Raw genomic sequence first — 25,671 nt, forward strand, 5'->3', positions numbered from 1 at the left:
TTCATTCTCTGCCATTTCTAGCGTGATACCACCACCAAGCACATCTTCTGCTCACCTCCCCTTTCAGCATTCCCAAGGGACTGTTCCCTCTGCAACACCCTAGTTCACTCCTCAGTCGCTCCCCCAACAGCCCTCCCCTTCCCACGGCACCTTTTCGTGCAAATGCAGGAAATGCAACACCTGTCTTTTTTAGCTCCCCGCTTCTCATCGTCCAAGGCTCCAAACATTTCTTCCTGGTGAAACAGCAATTTATTAGTAGTCGTTTGATAGTACGGAACTTGAGTGTTGCTGAAAATAGAGACGTTTTGTCGAAGTTTTTCGTCTTGCACTCATCAGACAACTCTCAAGAATACCAATGTAAAGGAAAATAACAAATTTATGCTGTATGAGACGATATTTCTGATTGGTCGAGGCGTTGCCATGGAGAATGCACCAGTTTATGGTGACTGACCGTAAAGCCTGGCTCGGGTATGAAATTAAAATCCGACCGGGGCCCGACCTGACCAGTCAACCCAGGCCCAAGTCCTTTAATTTTTTTTTCTCTCCCGACTCGACATGAATATCCTTCATCCATTCCGGCAGCAGGCTGTTCCTGCAGATAGAGTTGTGGGGAATCATGGGTAAGCCTGAACCCATGACTTCCTGGTAGCAGCACTGTCCAGCCTGACACGTGCCCGAATGCTGGACTTGGAATTTCAACCCAACCTGAAATATGTAGTTGGGTCCAGTCGGGTTTGGTTCGGGTAGCTAGGCTTTAACTGATGGTTAACTGCCAAGCTTAGTTTGAAATTTAAACCAGGCAGCTTGACTGGTCAAGGCATTGTTCTGAGGAATGAACTAGCGAATGGCTGTCACTTATTCTGTTTAGCTGAAACAGGTGCAATGTGTGTACATGTTCATTTCTGTCTGCAAAGAACAGGGCCCTGCGTATTAATATATGTAGCTTCCAGTGCACGCAAATACGCCACGCTGCGAGCCCGACTGACCGTCTTAAATTGGTTGTCAGCGTAATTCTGAGCATACAGAGGATTATTTAGCAAATGTTGTCCAATCGCAGAATCACATCTAATGTTGGATACTGTTTGGAGTTTTGCAAGCATCGGCTGGTTGGGTACAGCCTGTACCTTGCCCGTTGCGAACAGAGGAAGGGACATGGAGCGATGGCATGGTAGCTAAATTTGCAGATGAAACAAAGATAGGTAGGAAAATATGTTTTGAAGAGGGCATGAGGTTGCAGACTGATATAGATAGTTTGAGTGAGTGGGTAGAAATCTGGCAGATGGAGTATAATATGGGAAAATGTGAAGTTGTTCACTTTGACAGGAAGAATAAAAAAGCAGAGTATTACTTAAACGGAGAACGACTGCAGAATTCCGAAGTGCAGAGGGATCTAGGTGTTCTAGTGCAGGAGTCACAAAAAGTTAGTATGCAGGTACAGCAGGTAATAAAGAAGGCTAATAGAATGCTATCTTTTATTACGAGAGGAATTGAAAATAAAAGTAAGGATGTTATGCTTCAGTTATACAGGGCATTGCTGAGTCCACATCTCGAGTACTGTGTGCAGTTTTGGTCTCCTTATTTAAAGAAGGATGTAAATGCTTTGGAAGTGGTTCATAGGTTTACTAGATTGATACCTGGAATGAGCAGATTGTCTTATGAGGAAAGGTTGGACAGACTGGGCTTGTTTTCAGTGGAGTTTAGAAGAGTGAGGGGAGACCTGATTGACGTTTATAAGATCCTGAATGGCCTAGACAAAGGTGGATGTGGAGAGAATGTTTCCTCTTGTGGGTGAGTCCAGAACTATGGGGCACTGTTTTTAAAATTAGGGGTTGCCATTTTAGGACAGAGATGAGAATTTTTTTTTCTCTGAGGGTTGTGTGCCTTTGGAACTCTCTGCCTCAGATGGTGGCGGGGTCATTGAATATTTCTAAGGCGGAGGTAGACATATTCTTGTTAGGCAAGGGAATCAAGGGTTATCGGGGGTAGATGGGAGTGTGAAATTTGAAACACAAACAGATCAGTCATGATCTTATTGAATGGCGGAGCAGGCTTGAAGGGCCGAATGGCTTACTTCTTACTCCTAATTCATATGTTTGTATGTTTGATATGATCTGCCAGACTTTGGGACGTAAGGCCTATATACCTCGCATCACACTGGCATTGAAATTCATATATCACATTACTCATTTGTGTGATAAGCAGAAAGTCTTTTTGGCTTGATGGCAGCATCCTGTTGGGGGTGAACACTACACCTGTTGCTCAAATATTTGGGATATATTACCTTTCCAGGGTAACCTGAGGTAGACTGGGCACCTTTCAGGGCTGAATATGACTGCCTTAGGCCCTTTCATAAATTTGTGCGATATACAGTGAGAAATGATCTGATCAGGGTAGCCATTGCCACGCAGGATGCCGTGATTGGACAACATTTGCTCAGTAATCCTCAGTGTGCTAAGAATTATGTTGACAACCAGTTTAAGATTGTCAGTCAGGCTCGCGATGTGGTGCATTTGCGTGTACTAAACAAAATAAGTGATGGCCATTCGCTGGTTCATTCCTCAGGGCAATACCAATCAGTCAAGCTGCCTGGTTTAAATTTCAAACAAAGCTTGGCACTTAACTGTCAATGACCATAATCTGGTGCATTCTCCATGGCAACGCCTCTGCCCATCAGCACTCTGTTCTCATATGATATAAATTTGTTGCTTTCCCTTACACTGGTATTCTTGCGGATTGTCTTGATCAGTGCAAGACGAAAAGGTTCAACAAAATGTCTCCCTTTTGAGCAATACTCAATTTACTAGTACTACTTTCAATTTGGTATATTGTACTTGCTGCTCAGGATGTGGTCTCCTCTACATTGGGGAGACCAAACGCAGACACCTGCGTTCAGTCCGCAAGCGCAACTCTAAGCTTCCCAGTCACCTGTCATTTTAATTCTCCACCTTGCTCCTATTCTGACCTTTCTGTCCTCTACCTCCTGCAGTATTCCAATGAAGCTCAACGCAAGCTCGAGGAACAGCACCTAATTTTTCGTCTGGGCATTTAGCCTCCAGACTCAACATTGAGTTCAATAATTTTAGATCATAACTTCTGCCCCCATTTTATTTCCTTTTTCTTTGCTGGTTATTTGTTTTCCTCTCTTGTTTCTCTTTTTTTTGATTTTGGATGGCAGCTGTTCATGATTCTGCCATTCACACCACCTCCTAGACACATTTTGTTTCTTGTTCCATTACCACTCCCTTTGTCTTTGCACCATGAACCCTTTTGTCATTTATTTTCTTGTGCCTTCCACACTGTCATAGACCTTTTCCTTTTTTGTTCTTTTTCCCATCCTTCCCCTTCACTTGCTTAAAACCTATTACATCTCTAACTATTTCCTAGTTTTGATAAATGGCCATTGACCTGAAACATTCTGTTTCTCCACAGATGCTGCCTGTCCTGAGTATTTCCAGCATTTTCTGTTTTTATTTAAAATAACTTACTTGCTGGATTTCTGACATATATTAGTTAGGCATATTACTATTGTTGTGTTTGACTATAAAATGTCTTGAACACAGTTTGAAAGTTGAGGACAGAAAAAGATCACGTGGCCCATTGAAGTTTGTCTTGCCTTTTAGCATTCAACTGTATTTTGAGTACCAGTCACGTCTTTGGTTCTGCTACCTTGCTTTGTAAACTGTATTAAATGTTTCTCACCCACTGAGTGAAAGTTTATTCTCGTTTGTTTTAAATTTACTTTTCATTCATATTTGCCTCCTATTGACTTACTGGTCCAAGAGGTCTCACTTTAAGTTTAACTTGTCTATACCTTGGCAAGCTCTCCACTGAACAATCTCTTTTTGAACCAAAGCACAGAAGGTTTCATGTTTTCTTGTTTCATTGTTTGAGTTATTTTGCTCTTCTCTGCACCCACTTAAATCTATGTATGTTCCTTTTGAAGCATGATTACCACATTTACAGACAGTACTCCAAATGTGGTCTGACCAGTGGTTTCTAAAGCCTCAGCATATCTTTTGTGGACGTGTCCTCTGCTTTTCTGTCTCTGATCCAATATTCCATTTGCCTTTCTTAAATTGTTTGTCCGTGTTTGGGTATAGTAGTGTAGTGTTGTTATTGGCCTAGTGATCCAAAGGCCTGGACTAATAATCCAGAGAATCCTGAGTTCAAATTACTATGAATTTGAATTTAGTTTAATAATTCAGGAAGTAAAAAGCTGACATCAGTGAAAGTAACCGTGAAATGAGCTAGAACAGAAAAATTTAAACTGATTTCCACATTTCAAGGAAAGATGAACCTGACAGTAGTAGTAATATATTTCTCTTGGATATTCGTGATACCAAACTTAAGTGTCGAGGGACTGAGTGTTTTCTATAACTTTTTTCACTTGTTTTCCTGTATGACAGATTGCCAAAATTGACTGCCAGGAAGCCCTTGAAGTTATTTGCAGATTAGATTCCGAAGGGCAGGTGGAATTGTCTTGGATTCTGTGTGTGGCATTCCTTACTCAACAGCTAAGAAATGGAGACATGTATTGTACTAGGTAAATGTTTTACTTACGAGTTTGCGGTCATTCATTTGGGGGATAAAATAGTTTAGTGCAGTGTTGTCCTTGCCTACAGGCCTGCATAAATCAAACCATCTAAAAATTGCAATTAATCATCTCCAAGTACTCATTGCATTCTGTGCTTATTAGTTGCTGGGTTCCATTTTAAAGATTCCATTGTTAAACTGTTCTGAAAAATATAAAACCATTAAGGTGATTTTTTTTCGTGGATAGTGGAAAAATATGCTTTATACCGAAAAGTGCTACAGATATGGCCCCCTTACTTTTATAGTGTTAGTTTCATGTTTTATATTTATTACTTTTGACCTTGCTTTTGAAAGAAAATCTCTCTGCACTAGTCAATCAGTAAATTTTTAAAACTACTTCTGTTTCAGATTCTTTTTATTTGAAAAATGTTATCATGGGGAACAATTAATTACAAAGAATTGCATGAATCTTTCTAGTGTATAGGTTAAGTTTAAAAAAAAAAAAAAAAAATTGTGAAAACTGGTTGAGCTGGATTTTTCGTCGGGTGGACGAGAGCTGGCCACCGACTTAAAAGTCGGTGGCGAACCTGCTTTTGCCCAGCCCGGGATTCGACACGCATTTTACGGGTCCCCGGGCTTTAACAGTTCCAAGGCGGGCTGCCGGCCGATCATAGGGCTGGCAGCTCTTAGTCCCAGCAGCGCCACCGGGAGCGGTGACCACTGCTAGGGCTGCAGCCCAGCCGAGGACATGAAGCCAGGACTACATGTAAGTTTCGTTTGCCGTGCCAGTGTCCTGGCGAAGCTAGGGTGGTCGTGTGGGGGTAAGGGGGCATTTCGGGTCCTGGGGGTGGTTGGGGAAGCGGGGGCAGCCCTCAATCGGTCACACAGTGCCCGTTTGTCCAGGCTTCACACCCCCCTGCCCCCCGATGCACTGAGAGGGCACCATGTTTCACTGGGCAGCCTTTCACGTCTCCCGGATGCCTGCTTGCCTTGGGTCGTTTAATTTTGTTTTCTCCTTTGCCCAGTTTTGCGCACCATGACTGTACAAAATGTACTTACTAAATTTCTTGCAATGAAGTAAGTTGTGGTAATTAGGCTAAATAATTTGATTGACGTTCATAAAATCACTGCAGTGTCATGTTCCTTAACTGCATTAGTTTGCAGAATGTTAGCAACATTACATTTAAATGTGTATGGATATTAGCAGGAGAGTTAGATTTAAGACCAACAAGTTTGGAAAACACATTGTAGCATTTGTAGGATTTTATTTTAAATTTGCTTTCTTGGCAGCTTTATCTTTGTAAATTGCGTAGTGCAAAATCTGCTCAGGTGAACCAGACTAGAAACAACTAAATGGCATGTCAGTTCATTGGGTGTAAGCATCTAATTGTCCTCCAGTGATTCCTAGGATAGCTCTGATTTTAACACATTGCTGTCAACTAATTTTAATTTTATATAGGGAGTTGATATTGGTGTGGAGCAAGCTGCAGCTGAAACTTGATGCATCCAAGCAACACTTTCTAGAGAAGTGTCGTCACCTTTTACTAACATCCAGAAATGTCAACCATATCTTCCTCTTTATCAGGGTTATTCAGAATGAGGTAAGTAAGCTTGCTGCTGTGCAAATGAAAGATAGTGTATTCAATTTATTTTACTTCCCTTAGTCTAAAACTTTAGTGCCTGCTGTTCCAAGCACATTGGCTTGTATGTATGAATAGGAGTCTATGTACATAGATCATTAAAACGCCATGGCCAAGTACAGAACATAATCAGGCTAATGGAATGCTGGGCTTTATATCTAGAGGACCAGAATACAAAGCGGATAGAGGTTATGTTACAACTATACAAATCCCTAGTTAGACCACACCTGCAGTGATGGGTTTAGTTCAGGGCATTGCACCTTAGGAAGGGTACATTGGCCTTGGAGGGAGTGCAATGTAGATTTACCATACTGACACCTGTACTGCAAGTGTCAAATTAAAGAGGAAAGATTACACAAGCCATGGTTATATTCCCTGGAATTTTGAAGGTTAAGGGATGATTTTATCGAAGTTTTCAAGATATTAAAGGGAATTGATAGGGTAGATAGAGAGAAGCTATTTCCATTGGTTTGGGAATCTAGGATTAAGCTACATTACCTAAAAATTAGAGCCTGGCCTTTCAGGAATGAAGTTAGGAAACCCTTTATATGCAAATGGTGTTGAAAGTTTGGAATAAAAACAGAAAATGCTGAAAACATTCAAGTTTGGCAGCATCTGTGGTGAGAAACAAGAGTTAACGTTTCAGGTCTGTGACCTTTCATCAGATCAGACTTGCTGAATGTTTCCAGCATTTTCTGCTTTTATTTCAGATTTCGAGCATGTGCCATATTTTGCTTTTGTATTAAAAGTTTGGAACTCTTTCTGTCAATAGCAGTTGATAGTTTGTGTTAATTTTAAATCTAAACTTGATGAGGTTTGTTAACCCAAGGTATTAAGGGATATGGGGCAAAGCTGGGTATATGGAGTTAAGTTGCAGATCAGCAGTGATCTCATTGAATGGTGGAATGGGCTCAAAGGGCTAAGTGGCCTACTCCTATAAATCTATCGTTATAAGAGCTTTAGAGATTTCAATTTGATTTATTGACTAGAGAGGTGGCAACATTGTACTTGATGCATGTAGGTAGCAGTGATAATTTGTCATTTTATGGCTTGTAATATACTATCTGTTGCACACTACTTGCACTATCTACAGCTTTAGCCCTTTTTGTTTTAGCTACTACTTCCATGTCTGTAGTTTTTTTTTTAATTGTTTAATTCAACTTTAATCAGTTTTTTGTGGAAATTTTGATCATGTTTTATGCTTTGTTTTTCATTGGAGGACCAACTAGTTACTTGTATAAAGAATCTGTGTAGCCATGTGTGCGTTTTTAAAAAAAGAACATTCTGCCCTTCTGGTTTGTTTGTGCATATGTATAATATGCATTCGGTTATTTTACTGGGGCAGGTAAAGGGAGATACACAATCATACCATTTTTCTGCAGCACTCCCTCCGCAAAAATTTTTTCTTCTGTAATCTATTTAGCATTGGTCCTTATTCTAAATCTATTTTTTATACAGAGTTGAAATCAAAAAAATGTCCTAGCTATGTATTTTAGCTACTTACTAAATTTTTGTTCTCTAGTTTCTAATGCGAATATCTAATAACTTTGAATATGTAATGTTTAAATGTTGCAGGTTGGAGCTGAAGGCTTGCAGTTCTGTGTGGAGCTTTGTGCACGTGCTCTACGGATAGATTACCAAGATGAACCAAATACTAAAACTTTAGTGTGTAAAACACTCTCATATCTGCTGCCAAATGATTTGGATTTCTGTAGAGCATGCACTATTACAGTTTTTTTCTCTGAGTGTACATTAGAATCTTTTCATGCTGTTGAAAAGCTGTACAGTCAGCCAGATCAGCTATACAGTGAAGATACTAGCTCAGTTCCAAGTTTCCTTCGCTGTGAGCTGCTGCTTGTTTTAAAAACTACCTGGCCTTTTGATCCAGAATTTTGGGACTGGCGGATTTTAAAGAAAAGCTGTCTTGCTCTGATGCGTGACAAAGTGGCCTTAATTAATGCACGTGGACGCGAACCAGTTGCGAAGCTTGGAGATAGCTTGTCGGCTAATGGCAATACAGAAATCAAGACTAAGGAAAAACCTGTTAAAACGTTGCAGCTAAGTTCTGACGCATCCAGGGCAGATGGCCATGTTGCCCCAATGCATCGCTGTGTGTTGTGTAAAAAGGAGTTTCTTGGTGGGCACATTGTACGGCATGCACAGGTTCATCAGCAAAAAGGTGCCTTTTCTTGCCTGATTTGTGCAAGAAAGTTCAGATTGAGGGGACAAATGCTGAAGCATTTGAAGACTCACGTGAGGAAGCTTCAAAAGCAAGAACTTACTGCTCACATAAATACTCAAGAATCTCCCAGTGTTGCTGATGGTTTGCAGGAAACCTGTGCAATCATAAATGGAATTCTTGATCATGAAAAAACACCACCTACTTCAGAATCTGCTCATGTAGATGAACAGAATAACTGTAAAGAATTAACAGGAGTTGAAGATATTAAAGCTAGTGTTGCTGATGTTCCAAATGAACCACACTGCTCAACTGGTCCAGATGGAGCACAGAATGAACATTTGAAAACTCAGGAAGATCCTAACAACGATGTTGCTCCTCAAGCAGATGATATTATGGTTGATCAAGTGACAACAGAAGTATTTGGTTCAGATGCAGCTACTGTTCCGACCAAAAAGAAAATGAAGAACTGTGTTCTTACTAAACAAAGTTTGACAGATCACAAAAATAATGGAGCTCTATGCAGACAGGAAGGAGTGCAAGATGGTTCTGCTTCAAAAGACAAAACAGAAAATGACAGACGTGAAGGTTTCCTCTCTTGTCCAGGCCATGGCTGTTCAAAAGTCTTCACTAAGATACAGTTTCTGACTAAGCATGCACGGAAATGTCACTCCTCTGATGAAAATGTGCAAGATTACCTAATGAAGTGGTATAAGGGCAAGTGCCGTTATTGCCAAAGAAAATTCATGTATTCCCAGCATTTAATTGACCACCTGAAAAGACATCAGTATCCTAAATTGTACTTCTGTTTACAGTGCGACTGTGACCAGACGTTTAAATCTGCTTCAGAACTTGCAACTCATACCAAGAGTCATGAAACTTTCCAAGCACAGTGCAGCTTTCATGATTGTGACAAGTTGTTTGATGAACTTGAAAGGCTTTATGAGCATGAGGCACAGCATTACTTAAGCAGAAAACCTATCCAGTTCACTGATTGTGATAAAAGAAACTTCCAGACAAGCAAAGTACTGAGCCATCGAGCAAAGACAAGTGAAGATAAATGCTTAAAAAATGAACAGAATGCGATGGAATTGCTAGTTCCATCGTGGAAGTCACGAAAAGAGTTTTCAGAACCAAAGACCTACCTTCATACTATGGCTAGCAAGCAAAGTGGAAATCAAAATGGAAATGATGCATTAAGTGATACTCCACATGTTTCCATTGAATCAAATAAGAAAACCTTGACTGTTGAATCAGGCAGCATAAACTGTTGTGTTAATAATGAACAGATAGTAAATGGACACAGTAAACGGAAAGACACTTTCAGTGATTCAAATACAAATCCATTTTACTCAGGTGATGTGTCAAGTGATGGCATTGCTGATTCAGATAAGATCAGTCTTTCAATAGATGCTTCAAGTTCAGAGTCTACATCAACATTGCATAACAGTGTTTCAAAAGATGTTGTAAGGGTAGAGGCTGTGGCAGTGTCACAAAATAGTGGCAGTCTGTCACAGCAAAGTAAGGTTTCTTCAGCTTTGCAGTCATCCTCTAAGCAAGAACAGAGTAGTAGTAGGGAAGACTATAAGGGCTGTGGCAGACAACAAAAGTACTTCAGACCACAGCCACCAAGCTACCTAGATGAACGATATATCAGTATGCCAAAACGAAGGAAGCTAGCCACCGATTCAAATCAGCCTCCCAGTTCACAAGCGAATACACTTTGTGTGAAAAATAACCGACACATATGTCGGAAATGTTTCATGATCTTCAACAGCATTGAAGCGTTAGAAGGGCACAACTCCCAGAAAAATTGTAGACCACTCTTTGTTATGGAATCAGATAGTGACTAGGGTAAGTTGCATGATTTTAAATTAAGTTCTCAAAGTATAAATAACTCAGTTATTAAGTGGGATTCCATAGCTTTGTACCTAATTTGAAATGGACTGTAGTAACTAAGCTGATGGTTTTAATAGAAACAAATTTGGCAGTTTGTGCACTTTATGAAATGCCCAGTTTGAAAAAGTTCTTGTAAAGGGCTTAAAGATTACATAGCTTAGGTTTATACAAATAACAAACCTAAGAATAAGAACCTAAGGGCAGCACAGTGGCGCAGTGGTTAGCACCGCAGCCTCACAGCTCCAGCGACCCGGGTTCAATTCTGGGTACTGCCTGTGTGAAGTGTGCAAGTTCTCCGTGTCTGCGTGGGTTTCCTCCGGGTGCTCCGGTTTCCTCCCACAAGCCAAAGACTTGCAGGTTGATAGGTAAATTGGCCATTAGCAATTGCCCCTAGTATAAGTAGGTGGTAGGGAAATATAGGGACAGGTGGGGATGTGTTAGGAATATGGGATTAGTGTAGGATTAGTATAAATAGATGGTTGATGGTCGGCACAGACTCGGGCCGAAGGGCCTGTTTCAGTGCTGTATCTCTAAACTAAACTAAGAATACTCTAGTGCATGTGGCATAAAAAAGATAGAAATCCCAAATTCCCTGAATCCCAATTAGGCAGAAATTTCAGTACTTTCCACGTTCTTGTTGACAGGAATTTATATTGAAATTTCCTGTGGAGCTCATTTGCCTATGCTGGAACATAAAACTGGTGTAAAGCGAACATAAATGCAGTGCAACCAATGGGGGGCATAGCAAGTGGGTTGCTATCTTTTACCATGGTGTCTCAGTCCCAAGGCCCCTTGCCTCTACTGCTTCTCATTCCATTATACAGATGGGGGCTATGCCCAAAGGAAGGCCATTCCATCAGTCCTTCTGAATAAGACCAGCAGGATTTGGTGGGCGATAGAGGTCCAGAAAAGGTTTAGGCACCAAACCTGATGGTGGTCTGGTTACGTATAATGGAGGTCTCAGTTAGAATTTTAAAAAATCATGGAAATTGGTATCAAACTCCAGAAATCTGTCATGCCGGCATACTGTGATTTTGAGCTGTATTACACCTAAGTTCCTAGATTTTTTTTGTGCACAAAAGTTGCATAATGTTCTGGGCCAACACTTGTAGCACATGTCTTTATACTACTAAACTTTGGGCTACTGTTATGAAAGTGCTTCAATTTTTTGATATTTGAGGACTCGTGTTTAAAAATTGTGGAAATTGATTTACTTGAAAGACTAAAGAGATTCCATAGATGCTGGACTTCATTTTTTTTTAAAGTCACTGGAAGGACTTGGGGACTTAATTTAAAAACACACTTACTGGAAGTCAAATGTCTTGAGCTAAGTAAACAGCAGGAGCTTTCTGACTAGGAGAGCTGTTTATAGAGAAGTGACATGTCGAAATATGGTGGTCAAGAGTTGGTATCATTCTGGATATTGTTTTGAGTCAATTGCTAAGCGGGAAGCTACCAGCTCATCCTTTTTCCACCTCTTTGAGAAACCCCGAGAATCCAGTATGATAGCTGAAACCCCTGATGCAGTGGTTTTCCTGGAAAGTCTGCCAGACTAATCCTCGACGTCGCCTGAAAAGAGCTGCTCCAAAAATCCCCAGTGACAGCCGTCTACGCATATTTAGACACCAGAATAAGGGACCACCTGGGAACATACCATATCTTATCATTTTCCTTCAAGGATTAACAAGTATTTGGCCAAAAAAAAATTTCTCTTTTGTAAAGAGATCTCTGCGTAGAAAACGTCTTTATTTTTTCTTTAACCAGTGTGTGTGCACGTGTGTGTTGGGTTAACTTGGAAGGCAACTTTCATATTTCAACCTGTTAATAAGCTTTGAAGTCTTGTTTTATAATAAATTAATTTTTTTGTTGATTTAAAGAAACCTGGTTGGTGGATTTTATTCTGAAACAAAAATAGATTGGCTGTATCAGTAACTGGGTAAAACATTTAAATATATGTTGTGATCTGTGGAGAAATGGAACTAGAGAAAGACAATGTACTCCTCCAGCCTCAGTTGAAACATAATTGGGGGCTCAGTCCGAGATAACCCAAAGCCGACGAAGCTTACAATTGTAAGCGGGGTATTAATAATTGAAAAGGGGAAAAGAAAAACGGCAAGTTTCTTGTACATTTGAGTCAAGCTTACGCACTAGAATGGCTACTTTTGACGCAAGTGCATTTGTGCAGCAGTCTGCAATAGATTGAGTCTTTTAAAGGCATTGTCCACTGATGAGCTGTCAAGTGTGGTGGAATACTCGAAGTTAGACATCAGTCCGAAAGCTGGATGGGTTGAAATTCAGATACAAGCAGCCAGCTGGAGATTGAAGTAAAAGAGCCAGAGGGATGACTAGAAATGAAAGAGGACAAGGTAACACAGATTCTGTTGGACAGGAAGAAGTTAGAGCTAGAACTTAAGGCGAGAGAAAAGGAAAACAAAAGGATATTTTGAAGGGAACACGCAGAGCAGCAGAGAGGAAGAGGAAAAAGAGAGCATTTCATAGAGAGAAAGAGGGCAAGGAGAAAGGGAATACCAGATTAGAAGGCTGGAATTAGAAAACAAAATGCCCTTGACCCCGATAAAAATTCGGGTGGGGAAAGACCTGACTCTAACCCAGGACCCAGTGAAGAGCTATGTAAATTAGTGCAAGCCCTCCTGATGTTTGAGGAAAGGGACATGGAGGCATTTTTCATATCTGTTGAAAAGATTGCCAGAGAGATGAGGTGGCTGAAAGAAAACTAGATACTGCTCATGCAAAGCAGGTTGATTGGCAGAGCTCATAAGTTTATGTTATGCTTTCTGAGGAGGCTTCTGCAGATTGAGATGGCAAAAAAGGCTATTCTCGCTACTTACAAGTTGGTCCCTGAAGATTACAGGCAGAAATTTCGGGACCTCCAGAAACAGACTGGTATCGAATTTGAGAGGGTAAAGCAAATTAACTTTGATCATTGGATGCAGGCAGAAAGGTTAGAGACCACATATGCGACCTTTAGGCAAATAATTCTTCTGGAAGAATTTACAAACTCACTCCCACATAGAGAACCAGAAGGTTTCAACTGCCAGACAGGTAGCTGAGATCGCTGATGTTTATGAGCTTGTTTACAAACCCTTTTTCCATCACCCTTGCAAACCCAAGAAGGATAGAAGGTAGGAGGGTGAAAATAGGATTCTGATGAGGTCTGCACAGACCTGCAGACAAAGAATGGACGATTGTTCGCCAGATAGTGGTATGCCCAAGTATTGCAGGGAAATATTAAGGATAGCCATGAAATTCCTATGGGGGGACATGTGGGGATCCGGAAGACCCAATACGTCTACATTTTTACTGGCCAGGTCTTTACAAGGACATGGTATAGTTTTGTAAAATGTGCCATACATGCCAGATTGTGGGAAAACCGCAATCTGCCATAAAACCGGCACCTCTAATTCCCATACCAGTTTTAGTAGGGTGTTGGTAGACTGTGTGGGACCTTTACCAAAAACAAAAGCAGGACATCGGTATATGCTCAGTTCCCAGAGGTCATTCCCTTGAGAACAATTTCCGCTAAGGTAGTGATGGAGAAGTTAACCCAATTCTTATCTCAGTATGGATTACCGATTGAGATTCAGTCGGATCAAGGTTCCAATTTTAGGTCTAAAATTTTCCAAGAAGTTATGAGTAATCTGGTTATAATACAGCTAACGTTCTCAGCATACCATCCATAGACACAAGGGGCTTTAGAACGGTACCATCAAACCCTCAAAACGATGATCAGGGCATATTGTCGCGAATATCCCCATGATTGGGACAAAGGGCTAGAATTTCTTTTGTTTGCCACTAGGGATTCACCGAATGAGCCTACCAGTTTCAGTTCTTTTGAATTAGTTTATGGACGTGAGGTGGGAGGTCCTCTAAAACTAATCAAAGAAAAATTTTTAGAACAGAGGGATGAATCCTTGGTGTCAAATTATGTATCCATGTTCTGGGAGCAGCTCACGAGAGCCTGCAAAGTGGCTCAGGAGCATCTAAAAGCTTCCCAAACAACCATGAAGAAATGGGCAGACAAGCATGCCAAGACCTGAACATTTCAACCAGGGGATGAACCTGGTTTCAACCTTTACCGCTGAAAGCATGGTTCAGTGGACCATATGGAGTAGTCAAAAGGATTGGTAAAGTAAAGTAAATTATTTGACATCAGTATGTTAAAGCAATATCGTCGCCAGGAGGAGGATAAGCAAGCACAGTATGTCAGGTAGTAGGGACAGTGAAGGATGGAGCAGAATGAGGCCTAGACAGATTTCAAATTGAACCACATCCTATCCAGTGACACTATGCTTTCATGTTTAGATGTAGAGCAACGAGAAGACCTAACAAGGCTACTCAGCATTTAAAGGAGTTTGTACGGACAAACCAGGATGTACAACATTATTGTGGATGTAGGAGAATCCTCTCCTATAAAATAGGATCCTTATCGCTTAAGTCCAGAGAAACAGGCCCAGGTGAAAGCAGAAATCCAATACTTATTGAAAAACCACCTAATAGAACCCAGTCAAAGCAGCTGGAGTTGCCCAGTCATGCTCGAGCCTAGGCTTGATGGTTCAACGAGGTTTTGCATAAACTACTGGAAGGTTAATGCAGTAACACAGGCAGACCCAGTTTCTCGCTTGGAAGACTGTATTGGCAGTGCAACATTTCTTACCAAAATAGATTTGTTATAGGGATACTGGCAGGTTCCTTTAACACACCAAGCTAAAGAAATATCGGCCTTTGTCATACCAGACGCTCTTTTCCAATGCTGATTGATGCCATTCGGGCTAAAAAAATTGCCCCAGCAATTTTCCAGAGACTAATTAACCAAGTGATAGCCAGAGTTCTTAACTTGGTTTATCTTGATGTGCTGGTATACAGTGACACTGAGAAGGACCACTTGGAACAGCTGAAAGCTCTGTTTAGAAAATTAAAGTTGGCTGATTTGATGATAAACCTTGCCAAAAGTGAATTTGCAAAAGCGCGGTAACCTACCTTGTGCATATAGTAGGGCAAGGACAAGTGTTGCCAAGAACAGCAAAAGTACAAGCATTGCTGGAGTTCCCTGCTGCTAAGACTAAACGGGAAATCATGACGTTTTTGGGGATGTGTGGTTTCTACCGCAAGTTTGTACCAAATTTCAGCACGACAGCTGCCCCACTGACGGATTTGCTACAAAAAAAGAAAGCCAAGGTAGTGTGGTCAGGAGAGTGCCAAGCATCTTTTGATAGGCTGAAAGCCATTTTGATCAATGAACCAGTGTTGGCTGCCCCAAATTTCACTAAGCCCTTCAAGGTAGCAGTTGATGCTCATGACCTGGTGGTCGATGCAATCCTGTTACAAGATGATGAATCAGGCCAGTGGGATACTTTTCCAAAAAGCTAAGTCGACACCAAAAGAGATACTCTACAGGGGAAAAAAGAAACCCTGGGCTTACTACTAGCTCTTAAACATTTTGAAGTATATGTCCGCCACCACTACAGAAAGACACTGGTATATACTGATCGTCACCTCCTAGTCTTTGTGGAAACATTCAAATACCAGACTATTTTGATGGTGTTTACTACTGTGGCACTATCATTTAAAGATTATCCATATTACAGGATAAATAATGTAATTTCTGATGCTTTGTCTGGAACTTAATCTTGCTTTAAGTCATCTGTGTACAAAGATGGTACAGGGCATAACTGTATTAGTTACAGGTAAAGAGTGAATGAGAACGAGTGTGTAAATGTGTTTATAAAAAAAATTTCATCTTTTTTACACTCTTTGTAATGAATTGCATTTAAAATGGGGTTTCATTCCTTCAAGGCTGGAGGTGTTATGAAGATGCTTCCATTTTTTAATATTTTTTGAGGACTCGTGTTTAAAAATTGATTCATAGATGCTGAACTTTGTTTTTTTTTAAAATGGTTGCTGAAAGGACGTGGGGATTTTTAAAAACATACTTACTGGAAGTCACATTTCTTAAGCTAAGTAAACAGCAGGAGCCTTCTGACTAGGGTAGTTGTTTATAGAGAAGTGACGTGTCGAGATTTACGGTGGTCAAGTGTTGGTTTTGTTTTGGATATTGTTTTGAGTCAGTTGAGGGTAAGCCTGCTAAGAGAGAAGCCACCAGCTCATCCTTTTTCCACCTCTTTGAGAAACCCCGAGAATCCAGTGTATTAGCTGAAACCCCTGATGCAGTGGTTCACCTGGAAAGCCTGCCAGACTAATCCTCGACGTCGCCTGAAAAGAGCTGCTCCAAAAGATCCCAGTGACAGCCGTCTACGCATATTTGGACACCAGAATAAGGGACCACTTGGGAACATACCATATCTTAATCTTTTTCTCAAGAATTAACAAGTATTTGGCCAAAGTATTTTCTTTGTCTTTTTTGTAAAGAGATCTTTGCGTAGAAAACGTCTTTATTTTTTCTTTAACCAGTGTATGTGTGTGCACGTGTGTGTTGGGTTAATTTAGAAGGGAACTTTCATATTTCAACCTGTCATAGTTATACAGCACAGAAACAGGCCCTTCGGCCCATCGTGTCTGTGCAGGCCATCAAGCACCAATCTATCCTAATCCCATTTTCCAGCACTTGGCCCATAGCCTTGTATGTTATGGCATTTCAAGTGCTCATCTAAATACTACTAAAATGTTGTTAGGGTTCCTGCCTCTACCACCCCTTCAGGCAGTGTGTTCTAGATTCCAACCACCCTCTGGGTGAAGAAATGTTTCCTCAAATCCCCTCTAAACCTGTCTCTTAAATCTATGCCCCCTAGTTATTGATCCCTCTGCTAAGGTCAAAAGTTTCTTCCTATCTATCCCATCAATGCCCCTCATAATTTTGTATACCGCAATCAGGTCCCCCCTCAGCCTTCTCTGCTCTAAGGGAAACAACCGTAGCCTATCCAGTCTCTCTTCATAGCTGAAATGCTCCAGCCCAGGCAACATCCTGGTGAATCTCCTCTGCACCCTCTCCAGTGCATTCACATCCTTCCTATAGTGCAGTGCCCAGAACTGTACACAGTACTCCAGCTGTGGCCTAACTAGCATTTTATACAGCTCCATCTTGACCTCCCTGCTCTAGTATTCTCTGCCTTGGCTAATAAAGGTAAGTATCCCATATGCCTTGCTAACCGTCTTATCTACCTGTGCTGCTGCCTTCAGTGATCTATGGACAAGTACACCAAGGTCTCTCTGACCCTCTGTACTTCCTAGGGTCCTACCATCCATTGTATATTCCCTTGTCTTGTTAGCCCTCCCAAAATGCATCACCTTCCACTTCTCAGGATTAAATCCCATTTGCCACTGCTCTGCCCATCTTGCCAGCCCATCTATATCGTCCTGTAATCTAAGGCTTTCCTCATTATTTACAACACCACCAATTTTCATGTCATCTGTGAACCTACTGATCATACCTCCTATATCCACGTCTAAATCATTAATGTACTCTACAAACAGCAAGGGTCCCAGCACCAATCCCTGTGGAACACCACTGGTCATAGACTTCCACTCGCAAAAACAACCCTTGACCATCACTCTCTGTCTCCTGCTGCTAAGCCAATTTTGGATCCAATTTGCCAAATTGCCCTGGATCCCACAGGCTCTTACCTTCTTAACCAATCTCCCATGCGGGACCTTATCAAAAGCCTTACTGAAGTCCATGTAGACTACATCAACTGCCTCACCCTCATCTACACATCTGGTCACCTCCTCAAAAAATTCAGTCGTTTATTAGACACGATCTCCCCCTGACAAAGCCATGCTGACTATCCCTGATTAATCCCTGCCTCTCCAAGTGGAGATTAATCCTGTCCCTCAGGATTATTTCCAATAGTTTCCCAACCACTGTTAGATTCCTGGCCTGTAATTACCTGGTTTATCTCTGCTACCCTTCTTGAATAATGGTACCACATTTGCTGTCCTCCAGTCCTCTGGTACCGCTCCTTTGGCCAGAGAGGATTTGAAAATTTGTCTCGGAGCCCCTGCTATCTCCTCCCTTGCCTCACATAACAGCCTGGGGTACATCTCATCTGAGCCTGGAGATTTATCCACTTTTAAGCCTGCTAAAACAGCTAATACTTCCTCCCTTTCAGTGCTAATTTGTTCAAGTATATCACAATCCCCTTCCCTGATCTCTGCACCTACATCGTCCTTCTCCATCGTGAACACAGATGAAAAATAATTATTTAAAACCTCACCTATGTCCTCCGGCACCACACATACATTGCCACTTATTAACCTGTGTTAATAAGCTGTGTATCTTTATTAAAGAAATCCTGTTTTATAATTTAATACTTTTGTTGATTTAAAGAAACCTGGTTGGATTTTATTAAACAAAAATAAAGTATATAATTGGCCATATTGGTAACTGGGTAAAGCATTTAAATATATGTTGTGATCCTTGGAAAAGTGGAACTAGAGAAAGACAGTGCACTCCTCCAGCCTTGGTCGTAACACTACATAGTGTATGATTTAGTCCTTGCTATAAGTTGTAGATTGACCAATGTCAATAAAATTAATGCCTTCCTATGTGTAAGGTTTTTTTCAAAGATCTTTTTATAGAAATGGGATCTGCTATACAAATGAGCTTTGCTGCTGTGCTTCTAGAATTATATCCCATACTTCATGTAGCTTCTCATACTGGTTTTACCTTAATTGCTTGGGAAATTCCTTTACATTTGTTGAACCTCTCCTTTTAATAAAAGATGGAAAGTGAGAGTTTATGCCTATTAGCCTACATATTATACATAGTAAATCAAACTGTTATAATATGAATAACCAAGTTATATGGCCTATAGGCTCCTAATTCTAGCTGTAGATTATACTATAGGTGCATGTCATTAAGATTTACTTCATGAAGTAAATGAATGTTAATGAATAATTCTGGACCATTTCTGCCTTCCAGGTGACACAGAATGCCTTGCAAGAGAATGGCCATTCTGACGTATCAATTGATAGTCAAACTAGGGAATCAATTTACAGTACTGTACAGAGTTCATCTCAGCTTAATTCATGTGCCATGTAAGGTCTATAGGCTCAGCACAGAAAAAGGTCAGAGGACAAAATATCAAACATGTTTGAGAAGAACACCAAATTTAAAAGCAGTAGCACTTACTCATGAAGTGCTCCTACACTGAAGAGTCGTGAAGTGTGGAGAAACCTGTGATATGTTGTAGAAATGGATGTGGAGTGCAGAACCTTCAGAAATAAATGGACTTTGGTCTTGCCGCATCAATTTGATAACTTAGTGCAGTACAAAAAGGACAGTGGTATAACAGCACAATCGAAGAGAACCAGAAGACTTGTAATGTATGGGCTAAATCTGGCTGGAACAGGGCATCTCGCAGCATGCACAGTTGGTCTTTTTCCTGCACCCTTCAGTTTGAATACAGTTTGCACTGTACTTTGCTGGAAATATGAACTTATAACAGGGCATCTGAGTGGGACCTTGGTGAATGACAGGACCAACAATATATCTCAACCAATCAAATTTAAGGACTGAGAAATAAAGAGTAACAACAGAGAAGGAAGGTGAATTCGAGTAGGTGAATTAGAGTCAAAGCAGGTACCGGAAGTGATATAAAGTTAGGGAAATAAAGATTGGATTGTCAGAGAGAGGGAACAAGATAGAAAAGAAAAATAAGAGAAAGTAATTCAAATTTGAAATTTTTTAAATCCCTAAGAATTTTCTGTATGCAGGAATAAGACTCTAGTTTAAATTATTCACTTTCTGGGTCAGAGAGGTTGATTGCATTAGCAATTATCAATTAATAGGGTACTTGTGCTGTTAATTATGAGCCCTAAATTTCTGCACTGGTTTAGTGGGCAATTAATGTGAAAACCTAGCAATCACAATAGTAGTGGGAAGAAAGGCTAAGGGCAAGATGTCGTTCTGTGCAAGGCAAACGGTGGAGTGGTGTAAACTGACCAAGTTCTGGAGATTTGTGACTCATGATGCATCTTCTGAACATACTGGTCAATTTGCACATTAATAATGCCATGCATCATGAACTCACCGTTATCTTTTCTGGAAAACTTAGCCCAATGTAAATGTTAAGCACACGTGCAGCAATCCCAAGTTAGTTCAGTGCAGTTGAAGAGTTTAAAGCTACTCACTTCAGCTGAAGTGAAGTTACTCACATATAATTGCCCAGTTGTCTTCCGAAACCAACACAATGTTGAAGAGTTTCTGCTCTTCTGCATGTGCTGAAGAAATGAGATGAACAAAAAGTTCAAAGTTGGCTAGCTTTAATGTGTTTTTTTTTCTTGGTGCAGTATCTTCTGTTGTGATGTAATGAGGATATTGACTGTATGTACATATTGCTATTACTATTAAGGCTGTTATATTAGTTAAACACTGGACTTTGACTCCCAGTTTTTCTACATTAGATTTTAACATCACTTTTATAAGGCATTCAGCATTGCATGCACCTCAGTATACATGCAAAAAGCATAGCTCCTGAAGACTGTTGCATTAAGGATGTAGTGTATTATCAGAATTTTTGTTTACCTCAAACAGTGTGCTAAACGTTTAGTCCTAATGCACTAAAATAGCTCTTGAAAAGGCTTTTCAAATTTGAACATTTTGTTCATCTTCCAGAAAACCTCCAAAGTAGAATTTGTTACACAGTGAATGAGGCAAATTTATGGAGGAAATTACAAGCATTCTATACCTAATTGATGTTTGCTTCCAATATGAAAATGGAAAAAGTAATAAGACAATAGTCACTTATGAAATTTGAAACATTCCTTGATCAGAATGAAAGGCAGTGATGGCTTTTACTTAAACTCTGGAAATGCTATAGGATTGAAGGAAAATGTATAAACTGCCACATAACACAAATGATAAAGGTGTTCCTATCCAGTGCATTACAAGAATTGAGAAAAGCAATAATGACGCATCTGAAGGTAATATGCAAAAATCAAGTTTCTTCAATTAACACAGAAAACTCACTTCTTGGGCAAACAGGCCCTCAGCACAAATGCCTTATGTTGAGAGCAGGGAGATCTTTGGCTGCAAAAGAGTGCAGGATTATATTTTAAATTGTCCAATAGGAACTTAATTTTGCTTTACTTTACATTCAATGATCTCTGATCTGCAAACTTAACGAAGTATTTATAATAGTTTATCATATGAACATCACATCTATGGCATTGCTCTGTGCTGACTTGTCAAAGAACTAGTATTTGTGATTGGAAAATGAGGCTGCAATGCAAGCAAAGGGCTAAATGCACCAAACTCTTGAAAATGTTGAAGAACATTAACTTTTTCAGAATGTTGGTTGAAATCATTTGATGAGTTTGATCTCTGTTTTATGTTGAAGATATAAATCACTGTAGAAACAGAGCAAAAAGGTGAATGTTGATCTACTCATGAAGGAAAGTTCTTTGTCTCAGCAAAGGTCAAATTCAGGACCAAGATCAGTGTTTGTTGATTACAACCTGTTACTGAATACCATCACCATACACATGATTGGCAATCTGAATGCAAGCAGAGGATTGATCGCTTCTGCACATTTAGTTGTGGACAAAATATATGTGACACCATAAATTTCAAAAGTGGTATAAAATTACTATTTGGAAAGATCACCATGACGAGTTAACCTGAGAGCGCATCTTTTTATTTTAAATTATTCTCCGATATATAGACATACAATTGTATGTGTTATATTGCAGCACAGTGCAGTTTTGTTTTCTAATAGCTTCTTGTGATGAAGCTTATGTCAGTCAACATTTACAGTTTGCTTTGCATTCATCTTGAACAGTCCTACTGGTCTGAGAAACTGCATACAATCCAATAAATTTTGAAGACTAGGTTGTTCTTTACATTCAAACATTTTGGAGTGGTAGCACCCACCAGTACGGCGTAATTGTTTTTGCATCAGCCAATCTTGTCTGCAGTGTGTACTACTTGATAAATTATTTTTGTATCAACACTAAAGTGATCACTTGCATAAAAATCAGGTATGAGTAAAAGCCAATTTGGCTGTTGAGCTCAATTATAGTGTTTTTGCTTTCAACGAAAGACCTTTCCCATGTAAGGCAAAAGAAACATTGCAAGTGGAGAATGTAGAGAATTCATTTTTGATGACTGCTAGCTAGGAGCAGCAATTTATTTAATTTGGTAGGGAACTTTGTAATGAAAACTTAGCAAGAAAGATCAAGTAAGGGTGTAATGAAACTGGAATCATGGTTGAGCTCATTTGGAGTTTAATAACTTGTGGAAAGGACAGATGCCATTAAAACTTAACTTTCCTAAATCTTGAAGGCATTGAAAAGTTCTTCTAAATGTCCATAGATCAGAATTCTATATTTGGGCCTTTTCCTGCTATTCGAATTGAGTATGTTCCTAACGTTGCCCAATTTTAACATTTGTGCACTAAAACAAGCTAGAAGATGTTTCCTATTGACATTAATTGCCAGTGGTGAGTATCATAGCTATGTCTTAGATGTGTTATTTGGCCAGTGTGTATAGGTGCACAGAAGCAAAATATAATTTCTGAGTAGTGGATTACACTATTTGAGGATATGATGTATCTGTTGACAGTTACTGTTGTGTCCTGTAATAAAATAATATACAACTACTGTTTTAAGTAGGAAAGTGTACATTAGAAAATATTTTTACATTTTACAATCTGGTTTATTGATGTAAAGTTTCCTACAAAACTTCCCTTAAGAGGAAGTAAAAATTATGAACAAGCAGTCTTCTCAAATTTAGATGGGTTACATGCAGATACCTTGTACAGGCAATATTGCTTGGAAGAATGCAAACAATTAATAATAAATTGCCCCTCTGTGCATTGTACAAGTAGCAGTTCAGTTCTTCATTTAAGGCACTTTAAAGTGCAATTGTCATTCTCAGGTCATTTTTCTGGGATTTTCCATCACAGCATTATTTTCCCTCTTAGTTTTGCAATGATTTATGAGTAAACTTCTCATTTTAAAAAAACTATTTCTTTATTAAAAAAAAGGCACTGACAACTAAGGGAGGAAAGCCTTATGTGGTATCAATGTTTTCTTATTCTTTTTTAATTGATATTGAAAAGGTTTCCACACAAGATTAAATACACTTTGAAATGTTAACTTTTGCACTTTTCTCTATTGATTATTTGTAATGGAACTATTTAAAATTTGGTTTAGCAAGTACTACATTTGTGCTTCTTGTTGAACATTTGTACATTATTCTCCTTTTGTGCTTGTTGATATGAAGCTCAAGCTGAGCCACAATTGAAGAGTCATTCTGGTGGACATGGCCTAGAAAATTTAATTTTGTTGCAGTTTTGAAAACATGATTTGAAAAAATAGGTTTTTTGTATTTTGCCTGAATTTATTGATTAAAAATCACTGTTGTCTCTATTTGTACTTATTACATTTTCCCACCAAGTTCCAACTGCAACATCAATGGCAACTGAATGATGTATGGTAAGTACACTCTATTATGTTCCTTGATTAATAGTGATTTGTGGGTTGTTTAGGATAAAAGTGCTCTCTTTTCCACTCTTCAGAAGTACTGTTAGTGATTTCCGAAGCAAAGCAGTGGACTGGTGTAATAAAGAAAATGATGGAAATACTCAGCATGTCTGATAGCATCTGTGGAGAGAGAGCAGAGTTAAGGTTTCAGGTCTGTGACCCCCTTCCATGCTGCTCCCATCAGTGTGTAACTGAGAGCAGCCAGAAACAAAGATTCTTTGTTCCTCTTCCCATTCTGCTGCACAGATAGTGTGGTTGAGATTAAGAACTCACTACGCATCTGAGAACTGATGACATAAATTAGATAACCATGTCTTTCATTTTGATACAGATGCCGTTTGTCCTGAAATGTAAGTTGATTAGAATTGGGTACAGGGCTGTTGCAATCATCATGAACTTTTAGGAAGTTCACAAGATAAGAGTGAAAAGATAAAGCTGTGATGCCATATTTTAATAAAATAATATGGCTAAGGAGATAAAACACATGTTCAAAATTATGAAAAGATTTTGAGACTGTAAAGATCTTTTTCCCAACTGGTCAGTAACAATGAGTCATAAAGTCAGGATTAATTTCGGAAACATAAAGAGTTCAGGAATTTATTTTCAGACAAAGTATTTGCAATGCAATAATATAAGGACTTTTGAAGGTGAGTCAATTGCAATGTGTAAGCCAAAATTGCATAAGTGCATTCAAACTAATGTACCTGGTAAGGGTGAAGCGTAGGGAAACAGGATTAGAGAAGATGGCTTCAGTGGGGCCACTAGCACCAGCACAGAACCAAATGACCTCCTTCTATGATTCTAAATATTTTTCACGAGTAATTCAATGTAAACAGTAAAGTAGTCTTTAATTTGCTCTCTATCTCCTGATTCCTGGGATGGCGGGACTGGCGTATGAAGAGAGATTGAGTCGGTTAGGATTATATTCGCTGGAGTTCAGAAGAGTGAGGGGGTTTCTCATAGAAACCTATAAAATTCTAACAGGACTTGACAGAGTAGATGCAGGATGTTCCCGATGGTGGGGGGAGTCCAGAACCAGGGGTCATAGTCTAAGGATACGAGGTAAATCTTTCAGGACTGAAATGAGAAATTTCTTCACCCAGAGAGTGGTGAGCCTGTGGAATTGGCTTCCACAGAAAGCAGTTGAGGCCAAAACATTGTATGTTTTCAAGAAGGAGTTAGATATAGTTCTTGGGGTGAAAGGAATCAAAGGATATGGGGAGAAAGCAGGAACAGGTTACTGAGTTGGATGATCAGCCATGATCATAATGAATGGCGGAGCAGGCTCGAAGGGCCAAATGGCCTAATCCTGCTCCTATTTCCTATATCTCAAAACTTGCCAGTAGAACAATGAAGAGGTGAAGATGCAATCGTGGGGCTCACTTAAAAACATAGTAGTGATAACTAGGGCTAATGCGTGTGTTAAATATTCAATTTTTAAACATGGCTAGGGTAATGAGTGCGGTGGTGTAATGGTATTGTCACTGGACTAGTGCCCCAGGGTATTGCTCTGGGGACATGGGTTTGAATGCCACCATTGCTTAAGGTGTAATTTTGAATTCAATTAATAAAGCTGGAATTTAAAAAAAAAAGCTAGTCTAATGATGGCCGTGAAACCATTGGTAATTGTCGTAAAAGCTCATCTGGTTAACTAATTTCCTTTAGGGACAGAAATCTGCTATCCTTACCTGGTCTGGCCTACATGTGACTCCAGACCCACAGCAATGTGGTTGACTCTTAAATGCCCTCTGAAATGGCCTAGCAAGTCACTTAGTTGTGTCAAACCGCTACAAAATCAATAAGGAATGAAACCAGATGGACTACTCGCCATCGACCTAGGCACTGGAAACGACAGCAGCAAACCCAGCTCTGTCCACCCTGCAAAGTCCTTATGAACATCTGGGGGCTTGCGCCAAAGTTGGGAGAGCTGTCCCACAGACTAGTCAAGCAACAGTCTGA

At 39.9% G+C, this 25,671-nt stretch overlaps 1 protein-coding gene across 2 annotated transcripts in view; it reads left to right on the forward strand.

Annotated features, from left to right (window-relative positions):
* The window catches only part of LOC137374629 (zinc finger protein 654-like), a 67,324-nt gene extending 43,762 nt beyond the window's left edge, over window positions 1-23,562 (forward strand). The window contains exons 6-9 of one of the 2 annotated variants that reach the window (XM_068041043.1): window positions 4,407-4,543; window positions 5,993-6,134; window positions 7,749-10,206; window positions 19,148-23,562. In XM_068041043.1, the coding sequence (XP_067897144.1) occupies window positions 4,407-4,543; window positions 5,993-6,134; window positions 7,749-10,205 (2,736 nt within the window). In that variant the 3' untranslated portion in view covers window position 10,206; window positions 19,148-23,562. Of the gene's footprint in view, window positions 1-4,406; window positions 4,544-5,992; window positions 6,135-7,748; window positions 12,132-19,147 lie in introns of those variants that run through there. The other variant, XM_068041045.1, reaches the window with a different exon arrangement.
* The last annotated feature ends 2,109 nt before the right edge of the window (window positions 23,563-25,671 follow it).

Source organism: Heterodontus francisci, chromosome 10 (assembly GCF_036365525.1).
Source record: "Heterodontus francisci isolate sHetFra1 chromosome 10, sHetFra1.hap1, whole genome shotgun sequence".
Taxonomy (NCBI): Eukaryota; Metazoa; Chordata; class Chondrichthyes; order Heterodontiformes; family Heterodontidae; genus Heterodontus; species Heterodontus francisci.